The sequence below is a fragment of the Lolium rigidum genome, chromosome 7 (genome assembly GCF_022539505.1).
Source record: "Lolium rigidum isolate FL_2022 chromosome 7, APGP_CSIRO_Lrig_0.1, whole genome shotgun sequence".
NCBI lineage: Eukaryota > Viridiplantae > Streptophyta > Magnoliopsida > Poales > Poaceae > Lolium > Lolium rigidum.
The window spans coordinates 8,487,246-8,502,574 of NC_061514.1; the positions used below are offsets into that span (position 1 = coordinate 8,487,246).

General features: G+C 44.6%; 1 protein-coding gene across 1 annotated transcript; it reads right to left on the reverse strand.

Annotated features, from left to right (window-relative positions):
* Positions 1-1,774: 1,774 nt before the first annotated feature.
* LOC124670858 lies at positions 1,775-12,716 on the reverse strand. Its single transcript, XM_047207328.1, has 3 exons — positions 12,529-12,716; positions 3,697-3,755; positions 1,775-2,334 (listed from the first exon to the last, which is right to left on the reverse strand). Exons 1-3 carry the CDS (start codon positions 12,714-12,716, stop codon positions 1,844-1,846), a joined length of 738 nt encoding a protein of 245 aa, XP_047063284.1. The 3' UTR covers positions 1,775-1,843.
* Between the last annotated feature and the right edge of the window lie 2,613 nt (positions 12,717-15,329).

Below are 15,329 nucleotides of genomic sequence, written 5' to 3' on the forward strand. Positions count from 1 at the left end.
CTTGTATCTGAGCCAACAATCTTCCAAGCTATTCCTCTGATGAATTGTTGTCATAGTTATGGGATGACACTATGAGCTTACAGGTCTCAAGTTTCTTTCCTGACATAATTTTCATAAATTTGTCAGCGACCTGCAAAATAACATGATTATAGTAAGCAGCTGCCAACCGATACATAGTTCAGGATACATAGTAGTTAACTATCGCGTACAAGTTGATGTTGGCCGGGACAGATAAAGTTTTCATAAATTAACCTCTCTTTTTTAAAGAAACCCTCCCACCGGCGAGGGGCTGTGGTCCACCGCACCTTCAAGTCCCAAAGGACCGCCGGAGGAGGAGCTGGACCGGCAGTGTCACTAACGAGGTGAACTGCCTATTTTTTCTTTTGGATCGTCTCTCCCCTTAGCCATACCGGTTCGCCACATGTACACAGAACATGCGTGCTCCCTCCATACCGGCTCTATCAAATTTATTATAACCCCGTTAAGCCAATTACCAAACATATTAGTAATATTAGCAGGAGTTATCTTATAAATAAAATAAATCATTTGCCAAACGATTTTAGCAAAAGGACATGAGCGGAGTAAGTGTTTTATAGTTTTCTAATTCATCACAGAAACAACATTTTTGACACTCGTTTCAATTACGATTAGCCAGATTATCTTTTGAGAGCAACACTTTATTATTAAGGAAGCACATGAAATTTTTTTATCTTGAGAGGAATCTTTAATTTCCACAAATATTTACGGAGAATCTAGTATAATCATTCATTAAATCTAGGTACATAGATATTTATCTGGTGTCAGCATCCTTCTGACCAATACGACATCAAAGAAGTAGAGAAAAAGATGATTTCACTCGGAGATCACAACTTCCGTCTCCCGAAAGTAACTTCATTCCTCACATTCCAGATCGCCAACAAATGGCAGCAATGAGAACCATGTATAACTTTTCCATGCGAGGGATATAAGAATGCAACCATGCCATTGCCTGCCAGTAGGAATTAGGCGCACAATGAGTCCCCATAGCAGTATCCAAAATACCCAAGACCACCCTCGAAGTGCTGTAAGTGAAGAAGAGGTGGTCATTTGTTTCCACCTGATACTCCAGATCACCAATTGATTTATGCTGCTCCGAATTTGCTTCTCCTGATGCACTGATTCTTGATAGATGCCCATCGTGATTTTTTTTAGCTATGTGTTTATGTTTAAATAGCAGGAAAGATTTGGTGCATAAGCTGTATTTTCTCTATGTGCTGCCGAGCCAAGAGAGAAACTTCCTCTGTTTTAATAGTGTGCGAGTGCATTTTGCAGTTCAAGTAACACATGTAGTTCTATAAAATGGTCCATTTTTGTAGTTCAAGTAACACATGGCATGTTGACTTCCGTGACCGGGTTCCCTGACCCCATCCTCCGCAAGCTCCATGAGAAGAGCATTATCCAGGTGCACGGCTCTCCGGGTATGACATGATTGACATCTCATAAAATTTGGGTCATGCCGAACGTTTTTTGATCAAAACTTAATTTTTCTCCCACTTCCGTAGCAACACACCGGCAAGTATATCTCATGTTGCATCGCACGGGTATTTTTATTGGAAATAAAAAAATTCAGAAGGAAACATTTCATTATCTTGTTTCATCAGGAACATGATGAAACAAGCATGATAGTACACAGTCTGAACCTGCTAGAAAATGGGAGTAGTACACTGCAAGAAATTCACTATTGCAGGTTTAAGCAAGAACTTAGCAACTTGTATTCTACTTGAGAAGCCATGAAACCGAGCCAAAAACTTTCTCTAACCATTTTATAGCAGCTGGACCATAAGACAACATACTACAAAGAAACCTAATTTTCCCCATAAGTTTCCTTTGGCTTGACCTGTGTCCCAGCCAAGTCCTCCAGAGTGAAGTTGAGAGTATCCGTTGCGCCTTTCTTAACCTCCTCCCCTTTCTCTGCCAGGAAGTCCTCGATACTCCCAGGCTGACCAAACCAACCAAGCCTGTCTGCCATCAGGTGGAGGTTATTGCAGCCACCACAGCGCACGACCACCACCCCGTTCTCGTACGACTCCCGGCTGGCCATTTTCATGGACCTCGTGCCGCAGAGGTTGCACGTGAAGATCATTGCCAGGTCATGCCTCGGCGAGATTTTCAAGCTCGAGGCATCTCTGACTTTGAAGATTGACTGCGCAGCAGGGACTGAAGATCGCGGTGGTGGGGCAAAGGTTTTGGAACCCTCTGGGTCCTGGCGATGGCCGTGCGACACGGTATTGGTCGATTCGATAATTGTTTGGAGAGACCTAAACCCTGTGGTTGCCGGAGACGGAGACAATAGTTCTGCAATAACAAGAGTTTCCAGTTTGCTGTTAAGTCATTGTCAATGCAAATGTGCAATCAGGTGACATACATATCATGGAATGTCACTAATTTTCCAATCTGGCAGGAACTAATAGTTCACACCAAAACATGCTCTTAACTAGTCAGGGTCACTCCTATAAGATGGATTGAGTAACAGTTGTAACACCATCAGCCATACTAGATATACATCAGTAAGGATTTCAGTAACCAAATGCCCTAAAATTGATCCTAATGGAATGGTTCTAACACCATTCCATTATTTCACATTCTCTGATATTTTGTTGTTTCTCCTTGGAGCTTAATTTAGCCTGCCATTAAGTGGATTTTGTATTGAAGAAACATTGAGGAAACCAAATTTCGCTTCGCTTGGAGGCATCAACAAAACAAGTGTGACAAACAAATATTAAAGAATAAAATGCTGCAGTTTGGCTTTGCTATCAGTTCCCTTGATATAACTTCTGATTGTGTTTAATAATTAATTGGTGGTTACTCTGGAATAGAGTAGGATGATGACTATGAGGCTGGCTGCTTGAACCTGGCTGGAACAAGTACACTGGGTTCTTTGCCAAAAGAAGGTCCTGGTAGAGTGGTAGTATTAAGGTGTATAGTTGAACCTTTTCTACATGCACTTATTGATATGATGCACTGAATAAATAGATGTATTTTCATTCTAAAAAAATGTACTTCGAAGTTTGTAGCCTGTGAGTGCCTGTTTTGTTTCAGTTTGTCAATATTTGTATAGTAGCTGAATTGTTATGGGTAACTATTTTCAGAAAGGCTTTTCCTGTAGATGGTTAAATCCAGTGCTGCAATTTGCATTCAATAATAATGCATTTATTTAATTCTCCATGTTTCAATTCTTGATTCTGAATTCACAATTATTTCCTTTCTGATTTGTTTTCCTAGCATGTTTTCGTTCTATCTAATGTGGACTATCCATAGTAGTAGCTTACTATTACATTACTGCCCCATGAGATATACACATGAATTTAACAAAGAAAAATCATTTCACACAAAGGTACTGAGTTATACCATGCTGTCCCATGCGCTACTCTGGTATAATCTCTGGCAGCAAAGTCTTCAACATTTGACAGGTTTAGCTTATCAGCTTAAGACGAAGATTCTGGATAGAGCAGGCATTGCCCGTTTTCCACTCTAGATTTGTCTGGCTTCAAGTTTGTCTCCCAACAAGGATTGGTATGCACCAGGTACTAAAAGCATTGCCTATTTTCTCTAATAATTTTCTGCAAGACATTTTTTGAAAAGAAATTTTATACAACACACATTTCTATTTATGCAGTGTGATTCTGATCATGGATGCAGTGGCAGCAACGATTATACCTAACTGTACTTCCCTTCTTTTTTCTACCCTGTCACCATTTGTCCTTTTTCCATAATATCTGACAATGCAGTGAAGTAAACGCTGAATTAATTTATTATCGCGGCCCATAAATTTATAATATCTCATCTACTTTATCAGTTTTCTTTCTCCATCTATTCTACCATTTTATTATTGTTTGTATCATGCATTTGTGGACTGGCAAACAATCAATAGATCTATTGGTCACTTGTTTTTTCACAAAGAATCAAAGTCAAGGTGTGAGATAGACGGTTTGAATTTACTTATTTTTCATGTGAGGTTCTTAGCAGCACAATGTATTTTTAGCTTGACTGATATCCTCTATTACTAAATGTACATTTATTTTTACATTCCCAAATTTTCAAAGATGTTTTAACACATTCCCGCAGCAACGCGTGGGACATCATCTACTAGTATAATCAACGGAGCAACACAATTTAGTAGAGCCGCCTAGAAACAACGGAAGAACCAAGGAACCGATTTTGACCCAGGAATCACTGAGCTTGCTGAGAATTACGCGGGGACGAAGAGGGAGGGTAAGGAATCTGGGGATCACCTCTAGAGGAAGGAACGGGCTGCTGAGAGAAGACGCCGACGAGACGGCGTCGCAGTAGCGGGAGCATCCGGGCTGCGGCCATGGCGTCGGAGGAGAGAGGGAGAGGAGAGAGACGGCGGCCGCGGGTGCTCTGTTTTTTTTTTCTTTGAGCTTGGGTGCTCTGTTTATGTCCGTGTCTGATTTTCTTTGGAGCAAAATGACCGTGTCTTCTTGGAGGAGAAGAAGAAGAATAAGCCATGTGTTCTGACGCTGGGCCTGCTCTGCATATGGACTCCGGGGAATGTTCCAATATACACAACATCAAACATATACTCCTTCTCTCAAAAAAAAAAAATCAAACATATACTCCTACAATATCTCTAAAAATCCCTAAAAAATACAGTATCTCTAAAAATATATATACAACACGAAAATATATTTAAGATGTTTCTAATGGAACAATCTAATATTAGAGATGTTGAGAACTTTTTCTATAATTTAGGACAAAGTTAGTGTTGGATTATTAGGCAATTTCCGTATGAGATTAATTACCGAAAGCAACATTACAGATGCACAAGCATACTTAACCACGCACATCAGACTAAGCACATGCATCAGATCTGAACATGGAACAAGTAGCGAGTGCAAGGTAGGAGAGGAAAAGCACGTACATCGCGACCGGGAAGGTCGCACCAGCAGCAGCACGCACCACCACCATGGGTATTGTTGATGTCGCCCATGGTGTAGTCGGATCTGTCGATGAAGCGGCCGATCCGTCGAAGAAGAGCACGAACGATGGCGAGCGGTCGCGCCGAGACGCTCCCCAAAAACCTTATCGCCCGTCTCCCGGTGCAGGATCTCAACGGACGGAGTTTCGGAGGCCTGCTCTCCCGAACGGCTGTGCACGCAGTCGCCGGGATGGGGAAGACTAGAGAGTAGCACAGCAAAAGGAACTTCGCGAGAGAGATGGACTAGAGAGTTCTGAGACCTGTATATTTCTCTAGATCTGATCTGTCTCCTGGTATAGCCTGGGAAGCCGACCCGACCGCGTTGCCACGCGTAGGAAGCCAGGGACACGCGGCGAGCATGCACATGCAGGCCGACACGTACCCAACACAGTTGGTGCACCAAGCAAAAATTTAGGCTTCCTTGAGTGTGTCTCGAACTCGAACTCGAGTCACGAAACGCGACGTGCGTGACGAGACGAGGCGAGGCGGGGCGGGCGGAGGAGGAGGAGTGCGCGAGGGCTCCTTCTATTCTCACTCACTTGGAATGACTAGAACAGCAGCCCTTATATACCACTCCAACTCTCTTCCAACTAGCAATGTGGGACTAAACTTTGTCCCCCAAGGCTGTCCCAAGCCGCCAACGTGATGGGCCTTGAGATTTCGGGAATTGTAGACTACATGGGCTGCCTTCATTGGGCTGCAGCCCATCTACATTCAACAATCCCCCACCAGATCTCATATGCACATCGGATGACTCATTAGTTCCATTTACTTGTTTAATATACCGCACTTCGGTGGAGACTGCTAAGTTGAACTTCCACTTAGGCAAGGTGCTACGCTTGACTACAACCGAACAATGGACTATGCCTTGAATTGTCAGTCTTTGTGCAGCAAGTTTCGCTCAATGCCGGCACGGTACTAGGCTACCATAGCCTTCCCCTCGGGTGGAGCTTATAAGTCATACTCCTCGGCCTTTCATGAGCTTACTAGAGATTCACCCAAATCTCCCACACTATGACCAGTAGTGTCACTCATATAGGTGTGTTCTTCAAAAGATCGCCCTGTAGGCCAGCGTCTTCGCTCATTAAGAGCCGCTCAGAACACATTAAGACATTGTCAACCTGCCTTACAGTAACTATGAGAGAATTGCATCGCGGCGGAGTGGGAGTATTAAATTTTCTCTCAACTCGGTTACTCCGGTTTGTTTTCCCGAGGTCCTACTTCACGGAATTTCCGATCACATAGGTTGGGTTACCCCCTCGGCAACTCAAGTGGGTCTCAAACCCATCTCCATTGATGCAAGGTCTATCATATTTCTTGATAGTCCTTTTGTGAAAGGATCCGCAGATTTTTAGCACTTTGGACATAATCCAATGCTATCACTCCGGAGTTCTTCGGTTTTCGACGGACTTCAATCTCCTCTTGATATGTTTGGAACTTTTCATATTATCCTTAGAACTTTTCACTTTGACAATCACAGTTTGATTATCACAGTTCATGAGGATGGCCGGTATTGGTTTTTCAACCATAGGCAAGTCCATCAAGAGCTCACGAAGCCATTCCGCTTCGACGATAGGCTGTATCTAATGCTGTGAGTTACTGCTTCCATAGTTGACCTCGTTAAGATGGTCCGCTTGCAAGACTTCCGAGAAACAGCGCCACCACCAAGAGTGAAAACATATCCACTTGTGGCTTTCATTTTAGCATCGAAATCCAATTGGAATCACTATACCCTTCAAGTCCTCTTGGATGCCCGGTATAATGAATTCCATAACTCATGGTTCCCTTTAGATAGCGCATCACTCTCTCAAGAGCATGCCAATGATCATCTCCGGGTTGGCCACAAACCGGCTAAGTTTGCACACGAGCAAACGAGATATCGAGCCTCGTAGCGCAAGCTAAATACATGAGTGAACCAATGATTTGAGAGTATCTCAATTGATTTTTAGTTGCCTTTTCATTCTTTCGAAGCAAGACACTAGGATCATAAGGTGTGAGAGAAGATTTGCAATCAGCATAACCAAATCTACTCAACACCTTCTCAACATAATGAGATTGCACAAGTGTAATCCCATTATTCCCATCTCTCAATAACTTGATGTTCAATATAACATCAGCTTCTCCAAGATCTTTCATCTCGAAGCATTGAGATAAGAAGGTTTTTACCTCCTCAATCACTTTGAGATTTGTCCCAAGAATTAGTATGTCATCCACATACAAGCATAGGACAACTCCCTCACCCCCACCATGGCGATAGTACACACATTTGTCGGCTTCATTAACAACAAAGCCCACAGATGTCAAAGTTCTTTCAAACTTCTCATGCCATTGTTTGGGTGCTTGTTTAAGGCCATACGAGAGATTTCTTTAATTTACACACCTTTCTTTCTTGACCTTCTAGTACGAAACCATCGGAGCTGTTCCATGTAAATTTCCTCGTCCAACTCTCCATTTAGGAAAGCCGTCTTAACGTCCATTTGATGAACGAGAAGACCGTGTGAGGCAGCCAATGACGGTAGTACACGAATGGTGGTCAATCTCGCCACGAGTGAGTAGGTATCGAAGAAATCTTCGCCTTCCTTTTGGGTATAGCCTTTGGCTACAAGCCGAGCTTTGTACTTCTCAATAGTACCATCAGCTCGAAGCTTCTTCTTAAATACCCATTTACATCCTACAGGTTTGCACCCATAAGGACGCTCAGTCAACTCCCACGTTCCATTAGCTAAGATGGAATCCATCTCGCTTTGAACCGCTTCCTTCCAGTAGTCTGCATCTGGAGATGCGAGAGCTTCTGAAATGGTAGTGGGAGTATCATCCACAAGATACACAATGAAGTCATTACCAAAAGACTTTGCAGTCCTTTGTCTCTTACTCCTTGTGGGAGCTTCATTGTCATCTTCATCAGAATCTGAACTCTCATCATCAGATTCCTCATCAGACTCCATAGGAGTTTCATGTATTGGATCAGATTCCCAACTAGACATGCCATGCATATCTCTCATAGGAAATATATCCTCAAAGAATGTAGCATCTCTTGATTCAAAGATGGTGCCAACATTCATGTCGTCCACTCCAGATTTCACCACAAGAAATCTATAAGCAATGCTATGGGAAGCATAGCCAAGAAAGACACGATCCACGGTTTTTGGTCCAAGCTTTCGCTTTTAGTGATTGGCAAATTCACTTTAGCCAAACAACCCCAAGTTCGTAGGTAGGAGAGTGTTGGTCTTTTCTTTTCCCACTCCTCATAAGGGGTAATCTCTTTATTCTTGGTTGGAACACGGTTTAGGACATGACATGAAGTCAATATAGCCTCCCCCACCATTCCTTGGATAAACCCGAAACATCTAACATGGCGTTAACCAAATGCTGTTAGAGTACGGTTTTCCTTTCCGCAATCCCATTGGATTGTGGGGAATTGGGAGGCGTCCTCTCATGGATTATACCATGTTCCGCACGGAATAAATTGAACTCATTAGAAAAGTACTCTCCACCACGATCGGACCGAACCCTTTTTATCTTTCTTTCAAGTTGGTTCTCAACTTCAGCCTTATAGATTTTAAAGAAATCAAGAGCCTCATCTTTAGTTTTCAGGAGATACACATAACAATATCTAGTGGAATCATCAATCAAAGTCATGAAATATTTCTTTCCACCTCTTGTCAACTCACCATTCATCTCACATAGATCTGAATGTATAAGCTCTAGTGGTGCCAAGTTTCTTTCCTTCGCAGGCTTGTGAGGCTTGCGAGGCTGCTTTGCTTGCACACAAGCATGGCACTTAGAGCCTTTGACAAAGGTGAATTTCGGAATTAAACTCATATCGACAAGCCGCGTCATACAACCAAAATTAACATGACAAAGTCGTGAATGCCAAACATTAGTTTCATTAACACTAGTGCTTACATGGTTCACAACATTATCACGAAGTCTTCTAGAGAGAAGCGCAACATTCCCTCACATTCATATCCCTTTCCAACAAAAGTTCCATACTTGGACGAGTACAACTTTATTGGACTCAAACACCAACTTAAACCCATCTTTCATAAGACGGGAGCCACTAACGAGATTCTTCTTGATAGAAGGGACATGCGGCACGTTCTTCGGTTGCACGATCTTTCCCGAAGTAAACTTCGGATCTACCGTGCCAACACCACGAACGATAGCATGTAACCCATTCCCCATCATTATCGAGGAACCTCGGGTCACGATAAGAGGTAAACATGGAGATGTCAGCACACACATGAACATTAGCACCAGTATCAACCCACCATTCAGTGGGCTGAAACACCGAAAGAACAGTAGGTAATATATTACCATACCCTGTAGTTCCTTCCTCTGTGTTGCCAATGACCATGCTTGACTGAATTTGAGTTACGTCCAGCTTGACATTTCTTTCCTTTGCGTTGTGGACAACGATTAGCCCAATGGCCAGTCTCGCCACACACCCGGCAAGGATCTTTCTTCTCCGTTTTCCCCTTCTTCTTGAAGTTGGTAGTCCGGGAGACTCCCTTGTTCTTTCCCTTGGACTTGTGGGCATTTTTCGCACCATATTGGCGGCGAACGTCCCTCGGTTCCTCCAGTGTGTTTGTCTTTTGCCCTCGCCTTCTCCTCAACATCCGAGAGAGCCCATGATATTCTCAACGAGAAAACTCATGCCTCTGATGTTTCGGAGAAGTGGCAAAGTTCCTCCATGAAGGGGAAGCTTAGCGACAATGCATCCCGCGACAAACTTGTCCGTAGCACACACTTGAGGAGCTCAAGTTCCTTTGCCATGATCCGTATCTCATGAGCTCTGTTCTACTACGGATCGGTTCTCAACCATTCCGTAGTCATTGAACTGCTCCATAGCATACAGTTCACCTCCGGCATCGGCAGGCACCAAACTTAGCGTCCGAGTGCATCCCACGAGTTCCTTCCCATTTCGTATGTGCGAGATAAGCATCAACCAACTTGTCTCCAAGCACACTTAGGACGGCACCCACAAAGATTACGGTGGCATCCCCGAACGCTTTATCCTCTTCGGGAGTAAGCGGACCTCGCGGGAATACCTTCCGCAACTCGGTGCACGCCCATAGCGAGTGAGCCACAAGAGGGTCTTATTCTGCCATCTCTTGAAATGAGATCCCGTAAACGGGCTCGGTTTAAGCGCAGCGACAAAACCGAGACGGTGAAAATTGCCTAAGCAAATAAGGTTTTTGGAATGTTGGATTATTAGGCAATTTCCGTATGAGATTAATTACCGAAAGCAACATTACAGATGCACAAGCATACTTAACCACGCACATCAGACTAAGCACATGCATCAGATCTGAACATGGAACAAGTAGCGAGTGCAAGGTAGGAGAGGAAAAGCACGTACATCGCGACCAGGAAGGTCGCACCAGCAGCAGACACCACCACCACCATGGGTATTGTTGATGTCGCCCATGGTGTAGTCGGATCTGTCGATGAAGCGGCCGATCCGTCGAAGAAGAGCACGAACAGATGGCGAGCGATCGCGCCGAGACGCTCCCCAAAAACCTTATCGCCCGTCTCCCGGTGCGGGATCTCAACGGACGGAGTTTCGGAGGCCTGCTCTCCCGAACGGCTGTGCACGCAGTCGCCGGGATGGGGAAGACTAGAGAGTAGCACAGCAAAAGGAACTTCGCGAGAGAGATGGACTAGAGAGTTCTGAGACCTGTATATTTCTCTAGATCTGATCTGTCTCCTGGTATAGCCTGGGAAGCCGACCCGACCGCGTTGCCACGCGTAGGAAGCCAGGGACACGCGGCGAGCATGCACATGCAGGCCGACACGTACCCAACTCGGTTGGTGCACCAAGCAAAAATTTAGGCTTCCTTGAGTGTGTCTCGAACTCGAACTCGAGTCACGAAACGCGACGTGCGTGACGAGACGAGGCGAGGCGGGGGCGGGCGGAGGAGGAGGAGTGCGCGAGGGCTCCTTCTATTCTCACTCACTTGGAATGACTAGAACAGCAGCCCTTATATACCACTCCAACTCTCTTCCAACTAGCAATGTGGGACTAAACTTTGTCCCCCAAGGCTGTCCCAAGCTGCCAACGTGATGGGCCTTGAGATTTCAGGAATTGTAGACTACATGGGCTGCCTTACTGGGCTGCAGCCCATCTACATTCAACAGTTAGAACATCTAATACTCCATCCAATCCATATTAAGCATCACGATAAGTGGGAGTAATTCTTTATGGCATATCCATGACATAAGGGAATCCACTTACAACCTCATTTGTGTTAGAATAGGAGTTACAAACGCGTAGAACATGATGGTTCTCGCAAACATACATATAAGAACATAAATATGCATCCCATAAACCGCTTCTCGAATCAACAACACAATTATCGTTATCGTTTAGTAGAAGACATACGTTATATGTCTTGTTCTTTCTTCTCCGAAATATGTCCTCTCCTATAGCAGCAACGGTCACAATAAAAGTAGACACAAGGCCTACAAAAACAAAACCATTCAGTCCAATGGGTTGGTCATTTTATGAGCTCTCTGCAAAAAGGCATATCTATAGAGCCTAAATTGAATTTTAGCAATTTTGCTTGATATGGCTCTATTTGCAAAATAGCATCGCGTTAAAACATCATAGCATTAGCATGCTAATTTTTCCAACCTATTAGCCCAAAGGCTTGCGTCTTTCTCCTTAGGAAGAAGAAGTTGCTTCTTGTTTATTGGTTCCTCCTCTGAACAGAAGATGACATCGCTAATGGTGATGATTTTGAATAAGTAATGTCTGCTATATTGTTGTCCCGATGGATGTGGATGTTAGCCTTCTAGATAATTGGAGAAAGGCATTTTGGGCTTTATTTTTGCTAATTTTTTTTCTATATTTGGTATTTTTAAGACGTTTATGTTAAATATGAGAACTATTAGCACGATATAGCGTGTAAGGTATTTATAGGAGGTTTCTACTACTCCGTATTTCTCTTAGCAAGATACTCTAAACATTGAGTAAAGGGTCAGGTACCTGTAGAAAAAATTCACGTAGGACTGAGGTGCTAGCGACTAATCCATTGTCCTTGTCGATGGTGGTCCAGAAACCGTCGGGTGGGGCGTGACCAGTGATGAAGGTAATGGCCATGCGAAGAAGTCTTCCTACTTCCTGTCAGCCAGATACTGTCAAAAAAAAGACCCCAAATGAAGTTTGCAGACTGTCTCTAGCCGACGATCATCGGTGCTTCCGATGAATGGAACCGGTATGCCACCGTTGGCTACTTTTAGAGCATCTCCACCGACGGCGTTCAATAGTTCCCCCAATAGCATTTTGGTGACAAATGTTGTTTTTTGGGCTCACACTGGTGTGTCTAATAAAGCGCCGGGCACAACTTTGGAGCCTAATAAAATCGCCGACGACCTCGTGTCGGCCCATACGCATAAGAGCCGAGTAGGGGGGCCTTGCACTCCCGTCCATGTAGGATTTTGACCCACGAGACCCCCTTGGCGGCAAAACACGCCCATTCTCCACCACCTACACCCCTCCCGATCCGCTTCCCACCGCTCTAAATCTCCACCCCCCGCCAGCCCACCTAGAAAACGCCGCCAAAGCCACCACCGACACCTCCGCCATCTCCCACCCTGGTTTTGCTGGAACTACCATCGGTATTGATGGTTCCACCATCGTCCCACGCCCACAAGGTGTTCGGCAGATTACCACGATGGAGAGCGACGGCGAGATGATGGTGCAGTTGTTCATGCAAGAGGAATCCAATACCATTGCCGAGCGGCAACAACAACTACAGATGTTTACCAAACTTCTCCGCCTTCGACAACATATACTTGATATCCCTCGGTGTGGCAGTTCGAGGGTTGGGAAGGTGCCGAACAAGGACCAGCATCGGCAAGCCGGCGCACGGATGCTTGACTCCGACAACTTCGCGGACAATGCGTCTCATAAGCCCAACGGCACCGATCTAGGATGGACAAGGACCTGTTCATGAAGATTGTGTTCGGCGTCAAGGTGTATGGCACATACTTCATGTGCAAGAAAGGCTGCACCGGCTTGTGGGGCTTCTCATCACTTCAGAAGTACATGGCTGCTATGTGTTGTCTTGCATGCAGAGCTCCTCTAGATGCAGCCGATGATCATCTGCGCCTGGCGGAGTCGACATGCTTACAAGTTTTGCAGGGCAGTGGTGGCGGTATTTGGGCCAAACTATTTGAGGACACCCAATGTAGATGATACAGCTTGGATCCTTGTACGAAATGCAGCAAGAGGATTTCCTAGGATGCTCGGGAATATTGATTGCATGGACTAGGGTGTAAGAATTGCCCATTTTCTTGGCAAGGGTTATACAAGGGGGCATACCGAAGAGTGCAGTGTCATACTTGAGGCAGTGGTTGACTATGAACTCTGGATTGGCACTCTCTTTTCAGCATGGCAGGAACTCACAACGACATTAGTGTGCTGCAGCGCTCCATGATGCTTGCAAGGCTAGCTGAGGGACATGATCTGCCCGTCAACTTAGAGATCAACGATCACACATACAACAAGAGGTGCTATCTAGCCGATAGGTATCTATCCACAGTTTGCTACATTGGTGAAGACAGTCGCAGAGCCTACTACGGAGAAGGAATCTTATCTTGTGGACATGCCAAAAAGCATGTCATAAGGATGTCAAGAGGGCTTTTGGTGTGCTCCAGCACCGTTTTGCCATTGTTTGATACCCTGTTCTCACCTAGTCGGAGTCTCTGATGTGGAAATTCATGAACTCTTGTGTGATCATGCACAACATAATCACTGAGAGTGAGCGCGATGCACTAACACATGATGACTATCCATTGATTTCCAGTCTCCTCTTGCTGAAATTGAGCAGGTACCGGCCCAGTTTGTTGCTTTCCACTAGATGCATCAAGAAATCCGAGATGCAAGTGTTCATACTCAACTACAGAATGATCTAGTTGAGCATTTTGTGGGTGCAAGAGGAAACGCCGCATGATTCATGGACATGTTGCATTGCAATTTATTTAAATTCAGTATGAATAATTTAATTGTATGGTTAAACTATCTATGAGAAATAATTTGTGTGTTTAAACACTGTAATATTGTTTAAATTATGTTTCAAGCTATGCAATGTTGTAATTTGATGAAAAATAAAATACATTTTTTCTAGGGACCGGCCGTATAGGATGCGATGGTGTGGGACGGCCTTCCCAAAACTAAGGGTTCTCCTGCCAGCGCACCCCATACATCTATGTTGGTGCTGCTGCTGGCTACTATATGGGGTACGCCGGTGGAGATGCTCATATTGACTTCAACAACTGTTCAATCGACATCTCGGGTTTTTGTCAATTTCTTTTGAACTATTTTCTCAGTTTATTTTAAAGATGACATACATCAACACAATTAGTGACTTTGGTTTATTCTTTTGAGATATAAACGTCTCAAAGAGGGGCAGGTGGTACCTCAAATTCAAGTAAGAAGAGACTTTTGGCACGTTAATAAGGAAAACCGGGGCGAAGACTGCACATGCGCCTATTATTTAAGGAAACCATGTCAAACCATGACAACCCATGACAAAAGGGGAGAACCTCAGACAAGGGCTATAAACGATGCACGATAGCGTCGTAATATCCAACATTGACCCCCGTCGACTCAAGCTTTCGCTTAGAGCACTAAACTCTAGAACCTCGCTGAGCCCAGGAAAATGGTCCAGCCCCACCTACAATTGTCGTATCTCTTCGCATCAGAAGACCATAGACTAGCGGATGAGATAAACCACTCTTCGACGACGCCCCCACAGAGGAAAAGGACGCTAAGAGAGTCGTCGTCGGGTATCAACCACTGTCGAGACGAGGCTTTCACCTACAGTCTTGTAACCCCCTCCCCCGGAGCTAAACTTCGGGATCCTTTTAGTTACCGAAAGGGTGTCTGCGCAAGTTAACTTCACTGCTCGGTGCTTTGTCTTGAATTTGCAATGTACCGAAACGAGTAAGTGACTAGTGAGGAGTGACAAACAATTTGGAGATGAAAGACCCATGGGGCGCCGGTCAAGGTCGCCGCTATAAAATAAATGTGCTATGTGAGTTATTGTTTCTGCCTTATTCCACTATACCTCACCACCGTCACAGGGGCCCTGGTATTCAACAATACTATTGCAGAAGGAAACATTTCTGCAATGAAACAGGCAACATCAGTAAATTAGGATTTCTTTTTTGGTACATGACTACATCAGGAAGGGAAGAAGCATCGTACCGAAAAGAAGAAAAAAAAAAACTTGCCGAAGGCCCAAACGGATTTACGGTAGCACCCTTAATTTCCTATCCAGCAGAACAGCCCAGTATTTCGTAGAAGACAACGACAGTAATATTCGGCCGGCCCACTACACGC